This window comes from Rhinolophus hipposideros (genome assembly GCF_964194185.1).
Source record: "Rhinolophus hipposideros genome assembly, chromosome: 18".
NCBI classification, from domain to species: Eukaryota; Metazoa; Chordata; class Mammalia; order Chiroptera; family Rhinolophidae; genus Rhinolophus; species Rhinolophus hipposideros.
In genome coordinates, this window is record NC_138064.1 from 33,007,774 (window position 1) to 33,029,032 (window position 21,259).

Genomic DNA, 21,259 nt, shown 5'->3' on the forward strand with positions numbered 1-21,259 from the left:
TTCACCCAGAGTAGGAGGAGCAACTCGGCTCACCCTGCAGCACTAGTGATTTACAGGAGAAAACAAATAGGCACAAGAAGCTTATAAAACTTTCTCACTATAAGGCTAAATTTAAGCTTAGAGCATTAATACTGATTTTACTTTTAACTTTCACAATTTAGCTAACTTAGCTTCTTAATGTGTCAACTCACTAAATAAGCAGCGAAAGCATAACTTAGACTAATTTGTAGCTATTTTAGACGCAGCCCAGGCTTAACCTTCACCTACCCATTTACATTTGCTGACACTGTGGTCCCAGACTTGTCTCTCTACCTGGAGCCAGTCATCTGAAAAGTACACACCACTGGTCACTGACGGAGCTAAGGTGGAGGCTCAGTAAGAACACCATCTAATGAGATCATCATAAATTTACAGCCAACCCACTACTGGAAAAACATCACGACTCATGGTGTAAAGATAAGAGAAAGGTCTTAGGCAATACATTCATGTATTACATTAAAGAGGCTCACTCATCAATTTTACAGTGCCTCTGAAACATCAAATGCAATCTAATTCAAGTCATGTTCATAAGGCACAATAAGCTTTTTTTCTTAAATCAAAGAAATAAAGAGAATTATTTGTCAATTAGGATGTACGGTTATCTCTTAGTTCCCAATTTTATCACATTCAATAATCTTTTATAACGTTATATAAAACTATTCAAAATGCCTCTTAAAAAGGCTTTTGTCTGAGCCATTTCCTGCAAAAGGGTTGGCTAGAATGTTATATTTGGAGGATATGTTTGGGTCTGACCTAAAATGAAGGCTAAGCAGTGAATATAAAATTCACTTAGGAGGTAAGGCACCTCAAAGAAATTCTCCTCCTAAGCAGCTGACACTGACGTGTGACAAGAGGCTTCCTGACTGCTGATCAAGAGAAACAAGCCCTATGTATTAAGATGCCAGCCACAGAAAACAAACAGCAGTTTCAAATCTGATCCTCAAAATGAAAATCACAAAAGCAGATATTCAGAAGAACAGGCTTTGATCTGCAATGGAGCTGCTATTCACAGATGCAGCTCCAGTGGCAAAGGCCCCAGTGAGAACCAGCAGGAATTTCTTTATTTAACAATGGTTAATAATTCTCCTGAGGGGAAGCCAGCTTGCTTTCAAACACCTATTAAATTTGTAAACTAAATTCACATGAATATCAGGGGATTAAAATCTAAGATATCTACAATTTAGCATAAGTTATGCTTTAGCTACTTATTCAAAAATCTCTGCTCCGTAACAAAAACAAAATTAAGTATGATTTTTGCCTCAGAGTATAAAATGCCTTACAGTATAAAAGTATTTTATTTGATTTCTCCAAATCACAGCAGATAAGTCAATACGTTTCATCTATATAACTGCTTTCAGGCTAAGAATTTGATGCAATAATAAACTCTAAATTTATCAATTTCATGTTTTCTGATTAACTATAATGAATTATACTGCATCCCAATAAGTAATGGAAGCAAAGACAAGTCCCAAACCTACTGTACTATACAAATTTACCCTGCTTATCGTAACAGCCATTTGCCTGTGGGAAGGAAAATCTTCTGTGAATCAATTGTTATCCAAAGACAATAATGTTTTCTTAAGGAAGTGAAAAGTGTGGCTCACACATGTAGATCAATACCTTTCCAGGGACGCGGAGATTCTCAATGGCACCAAGGTCACTGAGGCTCTCCGGAGGGCTTTTCAGACCCTTAAAAACAAAAAACAAAACATAGAAAGAACTTTAATTTTGCTGCAGAACCATAATATGACAGAACCTACTAAACCAGAAATCACCATTTTAAAAATAGAAATTTTCCTGCTTTAAAATACACAGAACATACACTGAAAACCTGTCACTCAATACTATTATTAAACCAAGTAAAGATGTACTTAAAATAAAAGTATCATATGGCACCTTCATAACTAATGGTTGAAGTCTAACTTAACCATGATTTAAAAATAACCAAAAATAACCAAAAGAAAAGAAACTTGAGTGACAAAAAGCATTCTATAAAAGCCCTTAATCTATTAATCATTACCAAATTCACCTGGTAAAAGCGTCCAAGTATTATGATTCAACTGAGCAAATCAAAGATTTCTAAATAATACTAATTGCTTAATTAATATGTAAGGAATCCCTTGATTTTACCTGATTATTTCTCACCAATGCACCTAATTTATACTGCATAATTGAGACTTGAGTCTCACATCTCACTGCTTCCCACAAGTTCTTTACCTCTTTGGTACCCGGTACTTTCTATAGTCACATCAACTGAGAGATTCGGACAGTCTCATTTGTGTCAGGGAAAGTTATCAAGACAAAAAGAAGTTAGCAATTTAAATTTTTCTTTAAAAGCGTCTTTTTAAAAATAGGCTATTCACAGCAGACACCTAAAGTCCCTACAATAATAGTCTGTAAGCAAAATTAGCTGGTACATGAATTTGAGGAGAAATTTATGCTACAGTCAAGTTTTCATCCTTTAGGTGCCCTATATTGGTCCTTTGGTGCCCTTAGGAATCAAAATATATGGTACACTTAGATTGAATACTTGAGGCTTAGAGCAGAACTTCCTCATTTTTAAATTTTAGAGGTGTTATTATATCTTTCCTATTATATAATACTACCAGTCAGATCTACAACTTTTATGACAAGTTACTCTGCATCACCCCCAAGTCTTCCATTACCCCCAGAATACTCCACCCAGTGTTCTCTCTCTCTCCCTCTCTCCCCTCACACCTCCCTCTAAAGAAGCCAATACCCTCCTTTCAGAATGAACTCCTTTATGCAGTCTTTCTAAATCCCTATGCTTCAAAGAACACACTATTTCTCAGTATTGTCCATGGATCGCCTCCATCAACCTCACCCGGAGAATTCTTTAAACAAGATTCCTGGGCCCCACCACGGATGTAATGAATAGGTAAATCTGGATTAGAACCAGGAACTGCACTTTAACAAGCAACCCAGGTGACTCATAACCACTAACGTTTTAGAAACCCACCAATACATTTTCCAACACAACACTTCCACCACAGTCGGGAAATTTTAAATGGTAAATGTCTCTTTCTCTCCTAGACTGGAAGTCCCAAGATAAGGGAGAAACCAAGTGTGATTTGCCACTAGCAACGTTCCAGGAACAGAGTAAACACCAAAGACATTAGAAAATTTTTCAGCAGAAGTCCAACTAATTAGAATATTGTTCCCATGGGAACTCGCAATTGCATTTAAAATGAAGTTTCCAGGGAATTCTGGTGGAATAAGAGAAGCTTAATGAGGTTTACTGCCTTACAATGAGTGAGGAAATAAAAGTATGTATCTACTCATGTGTGTTGGTTCTTCCTCGTCCCAATTTCTCACTAAGGGTCACCATGAAAGCAAAGTATCAAAAGTGGTAGAGAAGGCAAGGTTGGCTTAGAGAACTAAACTACATACATTACATACATACACATATATACACAGATACATATACATGGACAGGAGTAACACTTCCTCATTTGACTCACAATCACAACAACCCTTAAAATACCTTTTTAGATGACATCATGGGAATGGTGGCAGCGGGGCACACTTTTTGAGTTCTCCTCCGGATCTTATCACAAACGGGACATCTATAACCCATCAAAGGACTCTCTGCTCATCACACAAAACAGCTAAGAGACTCATGCAAGGATTACTTGAAGGTGGGCAAATTGGGCGAGCAGGGTAAAAGGGAAGGGAGCAGAGTGGAGTCTCGGCCCCCATCTGCGGCTGTGGGAACGTGGCCCGCATCCACAGCTGCAGAGACACAGGGGATCCCAGGACGGAACAGAGAATACAAAAGCCAGGAGGGCCCAGCTTAAGAGGCACAAGAGTCAACACACCCAGAGGCCAACTCCAGACCAAACCAGAGTACTACTGGGTTTGACCTACAAGTGACACACCCAGAGGGAATTCTCTGCAGGCACAAGAGCCCATGGAGGCCAAACCACATTTAAGTGGTCAACCCTCACACAGCAGAGCACCCTGCAGTGGGCAGAGCCAAGTCTCACAACTAATCAGGCTAGGAGTTAACCTCACCTGCTCACAAGAGAAAAGCAATTAAAGATCTTCTTTAACAGGACAATATACACAAGAGTCACCTTTCGAGCTTATGCAGAGAAGACCAACGAAGTAGTGCAAGTCAAATATAAAGGACACATACTACATAAGATAACCCAGCAAGAAATAAGAACTCTAGGGGATCTACCTAATACATCGAAGCAAACAGAGAGTCAGCTAGAATGGGGAAACAAAGAAACATGTCCCAAATAAAAGAACAGAAGAAACCTCCAGAATTGGAACCAAATGAAACAGAGGTAACCAACCTATCAGAGACAGAGTTCAGAACACGGATGATAAGAATGTTTAAAGAACTTAGAGACAACATAAAGAAGGATGTAGAAATCCTAATGAACAACCAGTTAGAACTAAAGAACACAATTACTGAAACAAAGAACTCACTTGAAGGAATTAACAACAGGTTAGATGAAGCAGAGGATCACCCAAACAGAATAACAGAAAGAAAAAAAAAGAAAAAACAATGAAGATGGTTTAAGAGACCTCTGAGATAACATGAAGCGCAACAACATGCGTGCGCATCATAGGAATACGAGAAGGTGACGAGAGGAAGCAAGGGATTGAGAACATATTTGAAGTAATAATGTCTGAAAACTTCCCTACCCTGATGAAGGAAACCAACATACAAGCCCAGGAAGTGCAGGGAGTTCCAACCAGGATAAACCCAAACAGGTCCACACCAAGACACATTATAGTTAAAATGGCAAAGCTTAAAGACAAAGAGAGAATCCTAAAAGCAGCAAAAAAAAGACAGTTAATACAAGGGTTAATACAAGGGAATTCCCATAAGACTATCAAATGACTTCTACAGAAACATTGAAGGCCAGGAGGGAGTGGCAGGAGATACTCAAAGTGATACCTCACAAAGGCCTACAACCTAGATTGCTTTATCCAGAAAGGCTACCATTTGAAATTGAAGGAGAGATAAAGAGCTTCCCAGAAAAGAATAAGCTAAAGGAATTTATTACCACCAAGCCAGCATTGCAGGAAATTGCTTCTGTAAACAGAAGAAAGATGAAAACAATCTAACTACAAATTTTAAAAATGGCAATAACTATGCACCTATCAATAATCACTTTAAATGTAAAAGGATTAAATGCTCCAATCAAAAGGCACAGGGTGGCTGAGTGGATAAGAAAGCAAGACCCTTGTATATGCTGTGTACAAGACTCTCACCTCAGATCAAAAGACACACACAGGCTGAAAGTGAAGGGTTGGAGTAAGATATTTCATGCAAATGGAAATGAGAAAAAAGCTGGAGTTGCAGTACATATATCTGACAAAATACACTTTAAAATGAAGAATATATTAAAAGACAAAGATGGGCACTATATAATAATAATAAAGGGATCGATCCGACAAGAGGATATAACCCTTGTAAACATCTATACACCCAACATGGGAGCACCTAAATACATAAAACAGATACTGACTGACATAAAGACAGAGATCAACAGTAACACTATCATAGTAGGGGACTTCAACACACCATCAACACACAAGGGACAGGTCTTCCAGACAGAAAATCAATATGGAAACAAGGGCCTTAAATGACACATTTGATCAGTTGGATTTAATCGATATTTTCAGAGCATTTCACCCCAAAGCTGCAGAATACACGTTCTTCTCAAGCACACGTGGAACATTTTCTAAGGTAGACCATATGTTAGGCCACAAAACAAGTCTTGATAAATTTAAGAAAATTGAAATCATACCAATTGTCTTCTCTGATCACAATGCTATGAAATCAGAAATGAACTACAGGAAAAAAACTGGAAGACACACAAACACATGGAGGCTGAATAACACATGACTAAATAATGAATGGGTCAACAATGAGATAAAGGAAAAAATCAAAAGATATCTCGAGACAAATGAAAATGGAAACACAACAACCCCAAATCTATGGGATACAGCGAAAGCAGTCCTAAGAGGGAAATTCATAGCAATGCAGGCCTGCCTAAAGAAAAAAGAAAAATCACAAATCAACAGTTTATTCTTACACTTAAGGGATCTGGACAAAGAACAGCAAAATAAGCCGAATGGGAGTACAAAGAGAGAGTTAGATCACAACAGAAATAAATGAAATAAAGACAAAAAAAAAAATGTAAAAGATCAATGAGTCCAAGATCCAGATTTTCGAGAAGATAAAATTGACATACCTTTAGACAAACTCATCAAAACAAAGAAAGAGAGGGCCCAAATTGATAAAATCAGAAATGAAAGAGAAGTGCCAACAGACACCACAAAAATACAAAAGAAAATTAAGAAATCACTATGAGCCAACAAATTAATCAATCTGGAAGAAACAGACAATTTTCTAGAAGCATACAACATTCCAACAACAGATAAAAGGAGGCTTTACAGTTGTAAGTTACTCTGCTTTCAGGAACCATGGCAGTCCAATTTGGTACCTTTGCAGGTATCAATTAGAATAGAAGTATTTTTCAGAATATCTCAGTATCAATGAGTGTCCCTATAAATCCTGAGTGTGTGGGGAGATGGGGAGGGGCATTCTGTAGGACCCAAAACACCACCGATAATAAAAGGCTCACGACAGATCAAAAACTAAAGGAAGAGGTGCATCAGAATTCACTAATGGAAAGATAATGGCGTCTGGGAGCTGGTGAGGAAGACAAAATTAAATGGATGAATTTTAAGAACAAAAACACACTTGAAATAAATATGGCACAAATAAGTTATCGAAGCGCATTGAATTATAATAATTCCAAGATGTTTCTTTCATTCCATTTTGTGTGCTGCTAAGGGAGAAAGATGGGAGGTATATTCCGAGAGACCTAATGGTTTAGTTTTAAAACGTTTCAGCTATGGAGCTTCAGTACAGTGGATCAGGCAGAGCTTAAAGAAAAAAAAGTATCTCTTCAAGAAAACTGAGATCAGATCCAATATATCAGTAAATATTCACGATTTTCCCATGATTTGAAGTAGATTATTTTAAACTGACACAAAAGTTGACAAAAAATCTGTTCTAAACAATGTATCAAACATTGACATATGGCAATTTACTAATTAGTGAAAAATAGCAACACTTACTTCTGGAATTGTGAAACTGAAATTATGCAAACAACTAACTGGATTGAATCAATAGTGAAAATTGGTAGAGTTTGTGTCCCTAGCATTATTCCAATCTGATTCCCTTGAGCCCAGCCAATTTTATGCCTATGAAGTAGCCACTTTTGGAAGCAAATTCACTTTTAACAAGGTTCCATTTATTTAAAAAAAAAAAAACAACAACAACAACAACAAACCTGAAGGTATCCAAAATGAATACACACCTGAAAGTATTTTCTGAGGGAACTACTCAGCTAAGCTTTGGTAATAACAAGCACAAGGTGGTTTTAAGAACAATTGCTTGTAGATACCTTTAAAATGATCATTTTACATAAAAACTTACTTTATTATACACCCAAGTAGTGCTTCTCAAAGGGCAGCACCATTTCTTGGCTGAGGGAGTGGAAACAAATCATCTTAAGGGCTTTTCAAAATGCAACACTATCCATCCCTGGAAAAACATTCTAATACACTTTTTTTTTTTCGTTTTAAAGCATCCTACAGAGTTTAAATTCTAATAAAGTAAATATCAGTCTTTAATATCCCACATACACAAAAATTTCTTCGGGGTCCCCCCTTTCTCAGAGTAAAGAGGTCTTGAAACCCAAAACTGAGAGAACTACTGTAGTTCATCCTTAGCCATATCTGGTCAGTTTCTGGCTCTGAGCTCATAAAGCACCAGTGTGATGAAATTACCCAGAGCTGCTATATAAGGCCCTGGCTGGGCTGAGCTTTCTGTCCGTTATAGCCCAGGAAGCTGATTTGTGGTGACCTGTTGGACTTGGACCTTGTAGCTTGTTTTCGCCTTGTTCCCCCCCACCCCCATTTTATTTTTTCCCTTCCCTCTTGTTTCCTTGGTCTCATTTGTTTAGTTAGTATTATTACTTAGTATTGTTAGTACAGTTATTACATTTAGTCAGTGTAGTTAGCATAGTTACTGTTTATTAGCACACTTAGTATATTGTCGATACAGTTAGTATATTTAGGCAGCGGAGTCAGTGCAGTTACTGCTCGTTGGCACCGTTGGAGAGAGTAGTTAGTGTCAGTGAGTGTAGCTCGCGGGTCACCATGTCACGTGACTTCACAGACATCCCCGTGGACCGGGAGCCCCACACGGCCCATTACGAGCTCAATGGATCCATCGGCGAGGGCACCTTTGCCAACATAGTGGCGGGCATGCACATCCTCACGCAGACGAAGGTGGCTGTGAAAATCATCAAAGAACGTGTCTCCGACGACAGGCGCAGCGCTCTCCTGCAAGAGGTCCGCTGCATGGCAGGCCTGCGCCATCCTAACATCGTCCAGCTCTTCCACGTCATCATCTCGGCGGATTGCCTCTACCTAGTCCTGGAGTTCGTGCCCGGAGGGGACCTGCTGGGCCACCTCCGCGAGCACGGCCGCATGGCGGAGCCCACGGCGCGCGGCGTCTTCCGGCAGCTGGTGTCGGCCGTGCACTACTGCCACGAGAAGGGCGTGGCGCACCGGGACCTGAAGCCGGAGAACGTGCTGCTGGACGCGCGCATGCACGCCACGCTGGCAGACTTTGGACTGGGCGCCCCCTCCAACATCCAGCAACTCCGCACCTTTTGTGGCAGTGTCTATTATATAGCCCCAGAGCTGTTCCTGGGCGAAACATACGACGGCCGAGCCGCGGACATCTGGAGCCTGGGCACACTGCTCTATGAGATGCTGACGAACACCGTGGCTTTCGATGGACCGAGCTGGCTACATGTGATGATGAAGATAGGCGGCGGGCGGTATGTGGTGCCAACCTACCTATCCACTCAGGTGGCAAACCTCCTCCAAAAGCTGCTGAACCTCAACCCTGAGCAGAGAAACAACCTGAAGGACATCATGCCAGACCCCTGGCTCAACATGGGCGAAGAGGAAGAACTGAAGCCGTACGTTGAGCCACCCAGTGAAGTAATAGACACCTCGGTGATAGAAGAAATGGTAAATATGGGCTTTTGTAGTGAAGACATCAAGAACACACTATCAAATAAAACCTACAATAACATCCTGGCCACATACTACATCTTATACAGAAAACACTTAAAATTCCAGCAGCGTACCATAAAGGTTAAGCCCTTCCATCCTCCTGAGATCCAGAGCAGCAGCCCCTCCCCAGCCCAGGAGGTTCAATCCGACTGGTCCGGTTGCCAGCAAGCAGAGCAGCAGCCTGTGGAGCCAGGGCAGAAGGCCCAAGAGTCTGCCGGTCCTACACACATCCAGGAGTACAGAATAACCATCTCTGAGTCCAGTGCCACCCCACCTCCATCCAGCCCAGGATCCAAGACCGCCATTCCTGAGCCCAGCCGGGAGTCTAGGAACGTCATCCCTAAGCCCTTCCCTCCCAAGTACTGCTGTGGCTCCAGGACCTCTACTCCCGAACACAGCCAGGACTCCAGGACCGCCACTCCTGAAGAAAGATCAGGCTCCAGGAACGCCATTCCTGAGCCCAGCCGGGAGTCTAGGAACGTCATCCCTAAGCCCTTCCCTCCCAAGTACTGCTGGGGCTCCAGGACCTCTACTCCCGAGCACAGCCAGGACTCCAGGACCGCCACTCCTGAAGAAAGATCAGGCTCCAGGAACGCCATTCCTGAGCCCAGCCGGGAGTCTAGGAACGCCACCCCTGAGCCCTCCCCTCCCAAGTACTGCTGGGGCTCCAGGACCTCTACTCCCGAGCACAGCCAGGACTCCAGGATCGCCACTCTCGAGCAAACGTCAGACTCCAGGACCGCCACTCCTGAGGAAAGATCAGACTCCAGGACCGCCACTCCTGAGCCCAGCCGAGGATCCAGCACTACCACTCCCGGGCCCTCCACACCCAAGCACTGCTGGGGCTCCAGGACCTCCATACTGGAGCACAGCTGGGGCTCCAAACCTGCCACTCCTGTGTCCTCCACTGTCGAGCCCAGCCAGGACTCCAGGACTGCCACTCCTGAGGAAAGATCAGGCTCCAGGACTGCCACTCCCGAGCACAGATCAGTTCCTGAGCACAGACCAGGGTCCAGGAACACCACCACCGAGCGCAGCCCTGTTTCCAGCACCATCCTTAGTCCAGGCCCCCAATGTCACCCTGGGGACTCTCTGTCCAGCCACAGCACCACCAGCAGCAGTGGAAACGCAGAAAAAATCAAACTGGGCCGGCGGCAGGTGTTTAGGGGGTGCTTGAATTTTTTTCGGAAGATGTTCTGTCTGCCGCCCAAGAAGGGGCACTGTAAACGGAGCCAGGAAAAGCCCCTTTAGACCCTGGACAGCAAAGTCAGGGTTATAACAAGACTCCGGGGAGCTCAAGCCTGGCTCCCTGCATTTTAAAGGCTGAACGGGGTGAAGCTGAGGACCAGGGAGCCTGAGCACGCGGTGGGGGAGATCGGCCAGAGGCTGGACGCAAACTGCAGGCGGCAGCAGTACAAGAAATGCACATGGTGCGTCCAAGGAGCCGTGGGAGAGAGGACTTGGTCCAGCAGACAATGGAGATGTAAACCGTGCCACGGCGTCTCTGCGTGGGATTCCCAGCCAGGGTATCTGGCATCGCGTGGCATCCGGCATGGCTGGGGCCTTCAGAAGGACCTCCTTGGAGGACAGCCTGGAGCTCCCTGGGAGACAGGAGGAGGGACCACCATTGCTGCAGGTCCACCACTTCGGCCCCCAGCTGGGTGAAACTTCAGAGACTGGGCTGTTTTTCCCGGGACCCTTCTTCCCTCCCCTGCTCTGTGTGGAGGGGATATTCTTATTAAAGTACTTGGTTTTCCAAACCTTTCAATAAATGTCTTGCTTCAGAAAGATGTATTGGGTCCTCTTGTTTTGCATCCTCCAGTTTGAGGAGCGTGTAGTGATGTAATACTTGGACTTCATTGGCACAACTCTGCACCTTTGCATGTTGTACCCTCTTGGTCTTCTGTTTCCTTGGCTTTGAACCCTCAGCTCCCTTGTCCATGTCTCCTTTGTGGCAGGATGGTGTTGCTTGCTCACATAGCACACATGCTGCCTACTTCCTGTGGATGCTCAAGTTGAAGGAATCACAGTTGGTCCAAACCGGTTATGGAAACCACTCCCTTCTCCCACCCCCCTGCTAGCTAATGGATGAGGCAAGGACTGATGACCCAGTTTTGGCCAATGAGATATTACAGGAAGTCCACAGGGGCTTCTGTGAGAGATTCTCCTTCCTGCGTGCTCAATGATGTCAACAGGAATCATCTGCCCTGACCTGTTGGCTTTGCCTCCTTCCCTCTGTGCTGCCTCATTCTCAGGTGGTCTTTCCCTTTATGAAAGCGAGATAGCCACCAACCGCCACAGGATGACATCATATCCCATCAGCACCGGGACGGAAATAGGACGTCTCTTTCCCATGATTCCAGCACTGTCGAAGGATGTGTATCTTCAAAGTGACATGAGCTCCCAACAGCCCCACATCCCATTCTTCTTAGAGGTCAGAGCATGGTTGGGTCACATTATTGGTGAGAATGGAACATTTCCCTGAAGTGTGCTGAAGCACGGAGTGGGAATAAACCCCATAGCTTAACACTCCATTCAGCACAATCCTCATCAAGCACTAGATTCTACCACCAGCTCAGCTGAATCAAAGAATGGAGTCTAGAGGAATGGCCACAGCAGGTGGTCTTCTTGAGTTCTCCTCTGGAACTTACCACAAATTGAACATGTATAACCCACCAAAGGACTCTATGCTCATCACACAGAACAGCTAAGAGGCTCGTACAAGGATTACTCAAACGTGGGTAAACTGGGCGAGCAGGGGAAGAAGGAAGGGAGCGGAGTGGAGACGCGGCCCACATCCACGGCTGCAGAGACGTGGGGGTCCCAGGACACAGAACAGAGATCACAAGAACCAGGAGATGGGCTCTTTCTCTGCGTCCCACAGCTGATCTCTCCTGCCAAGAGAGCAGCGCATCCCGTGTTTGAGGCAGTAACCTCAGCAGAGATCTCCAGCTGGGACCTAGGTCAAACAAAAAATCAAAAGCCATACCTGGGCCTTTTCCCCACTCTCCCACAGCAATCCTACCCCCGCCCTTCCAGAGTCTCAAGCTGGTCCCTGAACCAAAGAGTAGTGTCAGATGACAGAGGAGCTGTAGTGCTCAGGACCTGGAAAAAGCCACTTTGTAACTGTGACCTAGGGCAGAGGCTGGGAAGAATGTGACACTGATGGGCTGGGAGATGGCAGACACTTCCCTTCCCAGCCCCCAACCTTTTCTGGGCTGCTGTAACAAGACAATTACAGCTGCAGAGACACATGCAGGGTGAATAGCAGACGGCAGAGGCATCTCAGTGCCTTCGCAGCTCAGAAATCATGAGCCCTCCACTCCCCTTCCACCTCCCCCCAAACCTACAGAAGAGGTGCCTAAGACTCAGCAGACCTGGGCACAGGGCTGGCTGTGGTACGCATATGTACAGGCGAGAGCAGACTCTGCACTGACTTTGTAAACACTACCAACCACACCCCATAGCCCCACTCATTTAGAACTGCAGTGCCAGGATCACTGTGAGTGCCAGCTGGCCGGCTCAGCCTCCACAAGATGCAGAGGACTCTGTGCAAAAGAGAACAACCTGGAGATTGTTTGGTGGGCTTAAGCCAAGACTGGCACTGCTTTTTTTGTTGTTGTTGTATAACTATCATTTTTAGCATATATATATATATATATATATATATATATATATATATATATATATATATATGTATATATATATATATACATATATATACATATATACATATATATGCATTTTACCCCCTCTCTCTCTTCTTTACTTTTTTCTCTTCCCTGCCCTAAGTTTCCTACTTCTTTCCATTTTTCTGCGTTGCTTTTTCTGCATTTTTGACATTTTTGCTTGTGTTGAGTGTGGGTTATCAGTTGTTTTTACATATGAGTGTATTTGTTTTTGTCTTTGTTGTTGTTGTGGTTGTTGATTTGTTTTGTTCTGAAATTGCCCAGGGTACAACATGCAAAGGTGCAGAGTTGTGCCAATTAAGTTCAAGTATTACATCACTACATGCTCCTCCATCACTAGTGCCCTACAACATACCCCGAGGCCAACTCCAGACAAAACAAGAGTAATACCAGGTTTGACCTACAAGTGACACACCAGAGGGAATTCTCTATAATCACAAGAGCCTATAGGGAACAAGCCTCATCTGGGTGGTCAATCCTCATTCAGCAGCTCATCCAAGGTGGGCGGAGCCACTGCTCACAGCTAGACAGCTTAGGAGTCAATCCCACCTACTGACAAGCCAAAAGCAATTAAAACTCAACTTTAACGGGAGAATACATACAAAACAAGGGTCACCTTTGGAGAACACACACAGAATAGGGAAGTGGTGCAATTCAAATATAAAGGAAACATACTACATAAGATCACCCAGCAAAAACCAAGAACCCTCGGGGATTTACCTAACATCGAAGCAAACACAGAGAGTCAGCCAGAATGGAGAAACACAGAAACATGTCCCAAATAAAAGAACAGAAGAAACCTGCAGAATTGGAACCAAATGAAATAGAGGTAACCAATCTATCAGAGACAGAGTTCAGAACACTGTTTATAACAATGTTTAAGGAGCTTAGTGACGACCTAAGAAAAGATAGAGAAATCATAAAGAACAACCAGTTAGAACTAAAGAATACAATAATTGAAATAAAGAACACACTTGCAGGAATTATCAGCAGATTAAATGAGGCAGAGGATCGAATCAACGATTTAGAAGACAAGTTAGCAGAGATCACCCAAATGGAACAACAAAAAGAAAAAAGAATAGAAAACAATGAAAATGGTTTAAGAGATCTCTGGGATAACATAAAGCTCAATAACATGCGCATCAAAGGAATACCAGCAGGTGAAGAGAGAAAGCAAGGGATCGTGAACATATTTGAAGTAATAATGTCCAAAAACTTCCCTAACTGGTGAAGGAAACCAACATACAAGCACAGAAAGTGCAGAGAGTTCCAACCACAATAAACCGAAACAGGTCCACACCAAGACACATTATAGTTAAAATGGCAAAGCTTAAAGACAAAGAGAGAATCCTAAAAGCAGCAAGAGAAAGACAGCAGGTTACATACAAGGGAACTCCTATAAGACTACCAAATCACTTTTCTACAGAAACTTTGCAGGACAGAAGGAAGTGGCAGAGGTATTTAAAGTGATGAAAAACAAAGGCCTACAACCTAGATTGTGTTATCCAGCAAGGCTATCATTTAAAAGTGAAGGAGAGATAAAAAGTTTCCCAGAAAAGAATAAGCTAAAGGAATTTATTACCACCAAGCCAGCATTGCAGGAAATATTGAAATTGCTTCTGTAAACAGAAGAAAGATGAAAACAATCTAACTAAAAATTTTAAAAATGGCAATAACTATGCACCTATCAATAATCACTTTAAATGTAAACGGATTAAATGCTCCAATCAAAAGGCATAGGGTGGCTGACTGGATAAGAAAGCAAGACCCTTGTATATGCTGTGTACAAGAGACTCACCTCAGATCAAAAGACACACACAGGCTAAAACTGAAGGGTTGGAGTAAGATATTTCATGCAAATGGCAATGAGAAAAAAGCTGGAGTTGCAATACATTTTAAAATGAAGAATATACTAAAAGACAAAGATGGGCACTATATAATAATAAAGGGATCGATCCAACAAGAGGATATAACCCTAGTAAACATCTATACACCCAACATAGAAGCACCTAAATACATAAAACAGATACTGACTGACATAAAGACTGAGATCAACAGTAACACTATCATAGTAGATGACTTCAACACACCTCTGACAACAAGGGACAGGTCTTCCAGACAGAAAATCAATATGGAAACAAGGGCCTTAAATGACACATTGGACCACTTGGATTTAATTGATATATTCAGAGCATTTTACCCTAAAGCTGCAGAATACACGTTCTTCTCAAGCACACGTGGAACATTTTCTAAGGTAGACCATATGTTAGGCCACAAAACAAGTCTTGATAAATTTAAGAAAACTGAAATCATACCAATTGTCTTCTCTGACCACAGTGCTATGAAATCAGAAATGAACTACAGGAAAAAAAATGGAAGACACACCAATTCATGGAGACTGAATAACACGTGACTAAATAATGAATGGGTCAACCATGAGATAAAGGAAGAAATCAAAAGATATCTCGAGACAAACTGAAATGGAAACACAACAACCCAAAATCTATGGGATGCAGTGAAAGCAGTCCTACGAGGGAAATTCATAACATCGCAGGCCTATCTAAAGAAACAAGAAAAATCACTAATCAACAGTTTATCTTCACACTTAAGGGATCTGGAAAAAGAACAGCAAAATAAGCCCAAAGGGAGTACAAGGAAGAAGATAATAAATATCAGAGCAGAAATAAATGAAATACAAACCAGAAAAACAACACAAAAAATCAATGAATATTAAGAGTTGGTTTTTAGAGAAGACAAACGAAATCGACAAACCTTTAGCCAGACTCATGTAAAAAAAGAGAGTGAGGACCCAAATTAACAAAATCAGAAATGACAGAGGAGAAGTGACAAAAGATACCACAGAAATACAAAAAAAAATAAGAAATGACTATGAGCAACTATATGCCAACAAATCTGACAATCTGGAAGAAATGGACAATTTTCTAGAAGCATACAACCTACCAAAGCTAACTCAAGAAGAAATAGAAAACCTGAATAGACTTATTACTACCAGGGAAATTGAATCAGTAATCAACAATCTCCCAACAAACAAAAGCCCTGGACCAGATGGCTTTACAGGTGAATTTTACAAAACATTCAAAAAAGAATTATCACGTATTCTCCTCAAGCTCTTCCAAAAAAATCCAGAAGGAAGGAAGGCTCCCAAACACTTTTTACAAGGCCACTTTCACCCTGATCCCAAAATCAGACAAAAACACTACAAAAAAAGAAAACTAGAGGCAGATATCTCTAATAAACATAGATACAAAAATCCTGAACAAAATATTAGTGAACAAAATTTAGCAACACATTAAAAAGATCGTACACCATGATCAAGTGGAATTCATCCCTGGTATGCAAGGGTGGTTCAACATCCGCAAACCAATTAATGTGATACACCACATCAACAAAATGAAAAATAAAAATTATATGATCATATCAATAGATGCAGAAAAAGCATTTGACAAAATCTAGCAGCCATTTATGATGAAAACCCGTAAGAAAGTGGGAATAGAGGGATCATATCTCAACATAATAAAGGCCATATATGATAAACCAACAGCCAACATAACACTCAATGGGGAAAAGTTAAAACCATTCCCCTTAAGATCAGGAACAAGGCAAGGCTGTCCACTTTCTCCACTTCTATTCAACATAATGCTGTTCTAGTGTTCAACATAATGAAGTTCTAGTCACAGCAATCAAACAAGAAAAAAAAAATAAAAAGCAACCAAATTGGTAAGGAGGAAGTAAAATTTTCATTATATGCAGATGACATACTATATATAGAGAACCCAAAAGACTCAACCAAGAAACTATTAGAGCTGATAAATGAATTTAGTAAAGTAGCAGGATACAAAATTAATATTCAGAAATCAGTTGCATTTTTATATACCAATAATAAAACTTCAGAAGGAGAAATTTTAAAAAAAATCCCATTTGTAATTGCTCCAAAGACTATAAAATACCTGGGAATAAATTTAACCAAAGAAGTAAAAGATCTGTACTCAGAAAATTATAAGACACTGAAGAAAACAATGAAAGAAGATACAAATGTTCATGGATAGGAAGAATTAATATAGTTAAAATGTCCATACCACCTAAGGCAAAATACATATTCAATGCAATTCCTATCAAACTACCAACGACGTTTTTCACAGAAATAGAACATATAATCCTAAAATTTATATGGGACCATAAAAGACCCCAGATAGCCTTAGCAATCTTGAGAAATAAGAAAGCATTTCTTATATAAGAAATAAGAAATAAGAAAGAAATAAGAAAGTGGGAGATATAACAATACCTGATAGCAAATTATGCTACAAGGCTACAGTAATCGAAACAGCATAGTACTGGCATAAAAACAGACACATAGATCAATGGAACAGAATAGAGAGTCCAGAAATAAATCCATGGCTATATGGCCATTTAATCTATGACAATGGAAGCAAGAATGTACAGTGGGGTAAAGACAGTCTATTCAATATATGGTGCTGGGAAACATGGACAGACACATGCAGAAAAATGAAGCTGGACTACCTCCTGACACCATATACAAAAATAAATTCAAAATGGCTTAAAGACTTAAATGTAAGATCTGAAACCATAAAATTCCTAGAAGAAAATATAGGAAGAAACTTCACAGACATTACTGGAGTAAGATTGTTACTGATATATCCCCTCACTCAAGGGAAGAGAAAAAATAAACATGTGGTATGACATCAAACTAAAAAGTTTTTTCACAGCAAAGGAAACCATCAATAAAACAAAAAGGGATCCTACTGAATGGGAAAAGATATTTGCCAATGATATATCTGATAAGGGGTGAATATCACAAATTTATAAAAAACTCACTCAACTCAACTCCAAAAAAACAAACAACCCAATTAAAAAATGGGCAGAGGACATGAAGAGACATTTTTCTGAAAAGGACATACAGATGGCAGACATATGAAGAAATGCTCAACCTCACAAACCATCAGAGAAATGCAAATAAAAACCACAGTGAGATACCACCTTACCCCAGTCAAAATGGCTATCATCAATAAATCAACAAACAAGTGCTGGCGCAGATGTGGTGAAAAGGGAACGCTAGTGCACTGTTTTGTGCAATTGCAGATTGGTGCAGCCACTATGGAAAACAGTATGGAGGTATCTCAAAAATCTGAAAATGGAACTACCTTATGATCCAGCAATTCCACTCCTAGGTATCTATCCAGAGAAATCCAAAACTCTAATTCAAAAATCTTATGCACTCCTATGTTTATTGCAGCACTATACACAATAGCCAAGACATGGAAACAACCGAAATGCCCATCGGTAGATGACTGGATTAAGAAACTGTGGTGCATTTATACAATGGAGTATTACACAGCCATAAAGAAGAAAGAAATCTTATCATTTGCAACAACATGGATGGACCTAGAGACAATTATGTTAAATGAAATAAGTCAGACAGAGAAAGACAAATACCATATGATCTCACTTATATATGGAATCTAAAGAAAAGAATAAGTGAATGAACTACTCAGAAACAGTTTTGGAGACATAGAGGAAAAACTGAGGGTTGCTAGATGGGTGGGGGGGGTGGGGTAAGGGGGAAGGTGAGGGGATTAGAAAACAGTCGGTAACCACAAGATGGCCACAGGGTTTTGAAAATTAATTTGGGGAATGTAATCAATAATGTTGTAAAGATTTTGTAGGGTATCCGATGGACACGTGTCCCATTTGCGAGACCACCTCAGGGATGATGTAGATGCCTGATCACTGCACTGTACACCTGAAGCTGAACAATAATGAATGTCAACTATAATTATATATATATATATATGTATATATATGTATGTATATACTTACAAGAAGCGGACTACAGCATTAGGAATAGAGACAGTGGAAATGTAATGGCTGTGTGCGATGTCAGAGGGATAGTGGATGGGGGGAGGGGGATTCACACAGTGAGGGATATAAATGATAAACGTCTAACTATTACTTTGTCTTGTGTACCTGAAACTAATTAAAAAAAAGCTAAAAAAATACCTTTTTAAAAACATAATTGCCATGCCTTTTAAACTAACATTGTAAAGATTTGTTTAGCCCACCTAACAGAAATCCTGGGGGGAATACATCACGTGTAATTTTCTCTTTGCCCAGAGCTACTCAGTAAAGAAACTAGTGCCAGAAATGTAAACAAGTGATATACTCATATACCAATATCTAGAAAAAGGCCTTACCTCCAAATTAATCACCACACAAAATAACTGGCCATTAATACATGGCAACTTTCCACCAAATGTACAAATAAAAATAATAAAAACTGGAAACCCTATGCACATGTTAGGAAGCAGGGGAGTGCAGTGATCCAAGGAATGGGCTCTGCGGTCTTGAATAAGTCACATAACCTACCTGTCATTTTATTCTAATGATGGTATATAAGGAGTAAAGGCGATGATGTATGTGAAAGGCCAAACAGTGTCTGCTACAAGAATTCTTTAAGTGTTAATCATTATTCTATTTTACATGCTGTTATCACAGACAAATGCTTTTCTTTTATCTTATCAAAACAGAAGCAAAAAATTACATAAGTTTCTCAAAGCACAACATCTGACACTCACCTGCATTTTAGGATTATAGATGTTGAACTCTTTGATTTGCAATTTTATAAATTTCTGCTAATCAATATGAAGTCATCATTTTTATCTTCACCTCTTAAAGCAGGAAGTCATGATTATAACTAGTACTCTGCATTAATTAAATTGAAACTTTCACTGTAATCATTAACCATTAATGATTAATCATTAACCATTCATCATTTGGTTTTTGTTTTGATAATTTCCCATTTAAATTTATACAAAATTCAGCATAAATTAACACCTGCACTTTACTTATTTGCTCTTATCAGACTAACACTTCAGACTACTTCTGTTATGTCCATATGAATTCTCAATTTCCATTTATGAGACCAGCTCCTTACATCCCAATGATCAAAAGGAGCATGTGAGATGATTTGTTTTCCTCCCTTTTTAGCAAAACTCAGCAACAGACTGTTTGTACTCAGTCCTGTTTCTCGAACCCACTCTAATAGGCTTTCTTCCCACCACTTCACAAAAAGTACTGCTGTGGAGCACCACTAACCTCCACGTTGCTCACTCCAAAGGCTCATTCTCATTTTCACCTTCTACGGCCCCATTTGCAGCATTTAACCCAGCTCCCTCCTCTTTTAAATTCTTTACTTGGCCTCCAGGACCTGCTCTACTTGGCTGTCCTCTTAATGCAACATTCATCCAACAAGTATTTATTGAGCATCTGTTACAGGACAGACACTCTTCGGGACGCTGCAGATTTCTCACCTCACTGGCTGCTCCTTCAAAATCTGCCCTGCTAGCTCCAGCCTTACCCCGACCTTGTAACACTGAATTCTCAAAAGCTCCAACTGTGGACTCTCGTTGTATCTACACTCATTCCATTGATGATCTTAGCCAGTTTACATACCCTCTGTATGCTCGTAACTCCCAAATTTTTATCTGTACTCTGGATTTGTCCTCAGGAATTCAGACTCTTTTAGCCAACTGCTCATTTTCTCTCTCCACTTAAGTATATAAGAGGCTTTCAAATGAACAAGTCTAAAAACCTTCTCCCTTCCCTCAATCCGTCCCTCCCTCAGCCTTACCCACTTCATTAAATGGCAATTCCATTCTTCCAATTGCTGGGGCCAAACCATTTGGAGTCAAACTTGATGCTTCTCTTCCTCTCACAGCCAAAATCCAGTCTCTCAAGAAACCCTGTCAACTCTACATTTACAATACAGCCACAATCTCGCACCACTTGCACCCTGGTTATGGCCCACAGCCTCTCTCACTTGGATTACTGTAGTAACATCCCTACTGGCCTCCCTGGTTTTTGCTCTTTTTCCCTCTTTAATCCATAGGCAGACCGCAGAGATAGTGTGGGTTCGCAGAGATAGTGTGGGTTCGGCTCCAGACCACCGCAATAAAGCAAGTATCACAATAAAGCAAGCCGTAATCTTTTGCTGGTGGAGAGCCTGGCCTTTGCTTTGGAAAAAACACATCTGTGCAATAAAGCAAAACCCAATAAAATGAGGTATGCCTGTATTCTTAAAACATAGGCCAGAAATCTTTCTAAAGTATATGTAAAATTGCATTACTTCTCTGCTTGTTATTTCAATCAAAATAGAAGCAGGGCCTTCGTCTAAGTGAAAAGTGTAGGAGATCAGGTCATGATGAAGTTCTGTGTATTCTGCATTCCTGCTTCTCAGCTCTCCGACCTCTTCTCCTCACTCCCTTCACTCCACCCACACCAGCCTCTTGCTGTTCCTCAAACATGCACCTGCCTCAAGGGCTCTGCATTTGCTTTTCCTCCCTCCTGCAATG

At 41.1% G+C, this 21,259-nt stretch overlaps 1 protein-coding gene across 1 annotated transcript in view; it reads right to left on the reverse strand.

Annotated features, from left to right (window-relative positions):
• VPS50 (VPS50 subunit of EARP/GARPII complex) overlaps positions 1-21,259 on the reverse strand; it is a 137,481-nt gene that overhangs the window by 113,592 nt on the left and 2,630 nt on the right. The window contains exon 2 of the mRNA XM_081079868.1: positions 1,660-1,728. Coding sequence (XP_080935994.1) covers positions 1,660-1,728 — 69 coding nt within the window. The remainder of the gene's footprint in view (positions 1-1,659; positions 1,729-21,259) is intronic.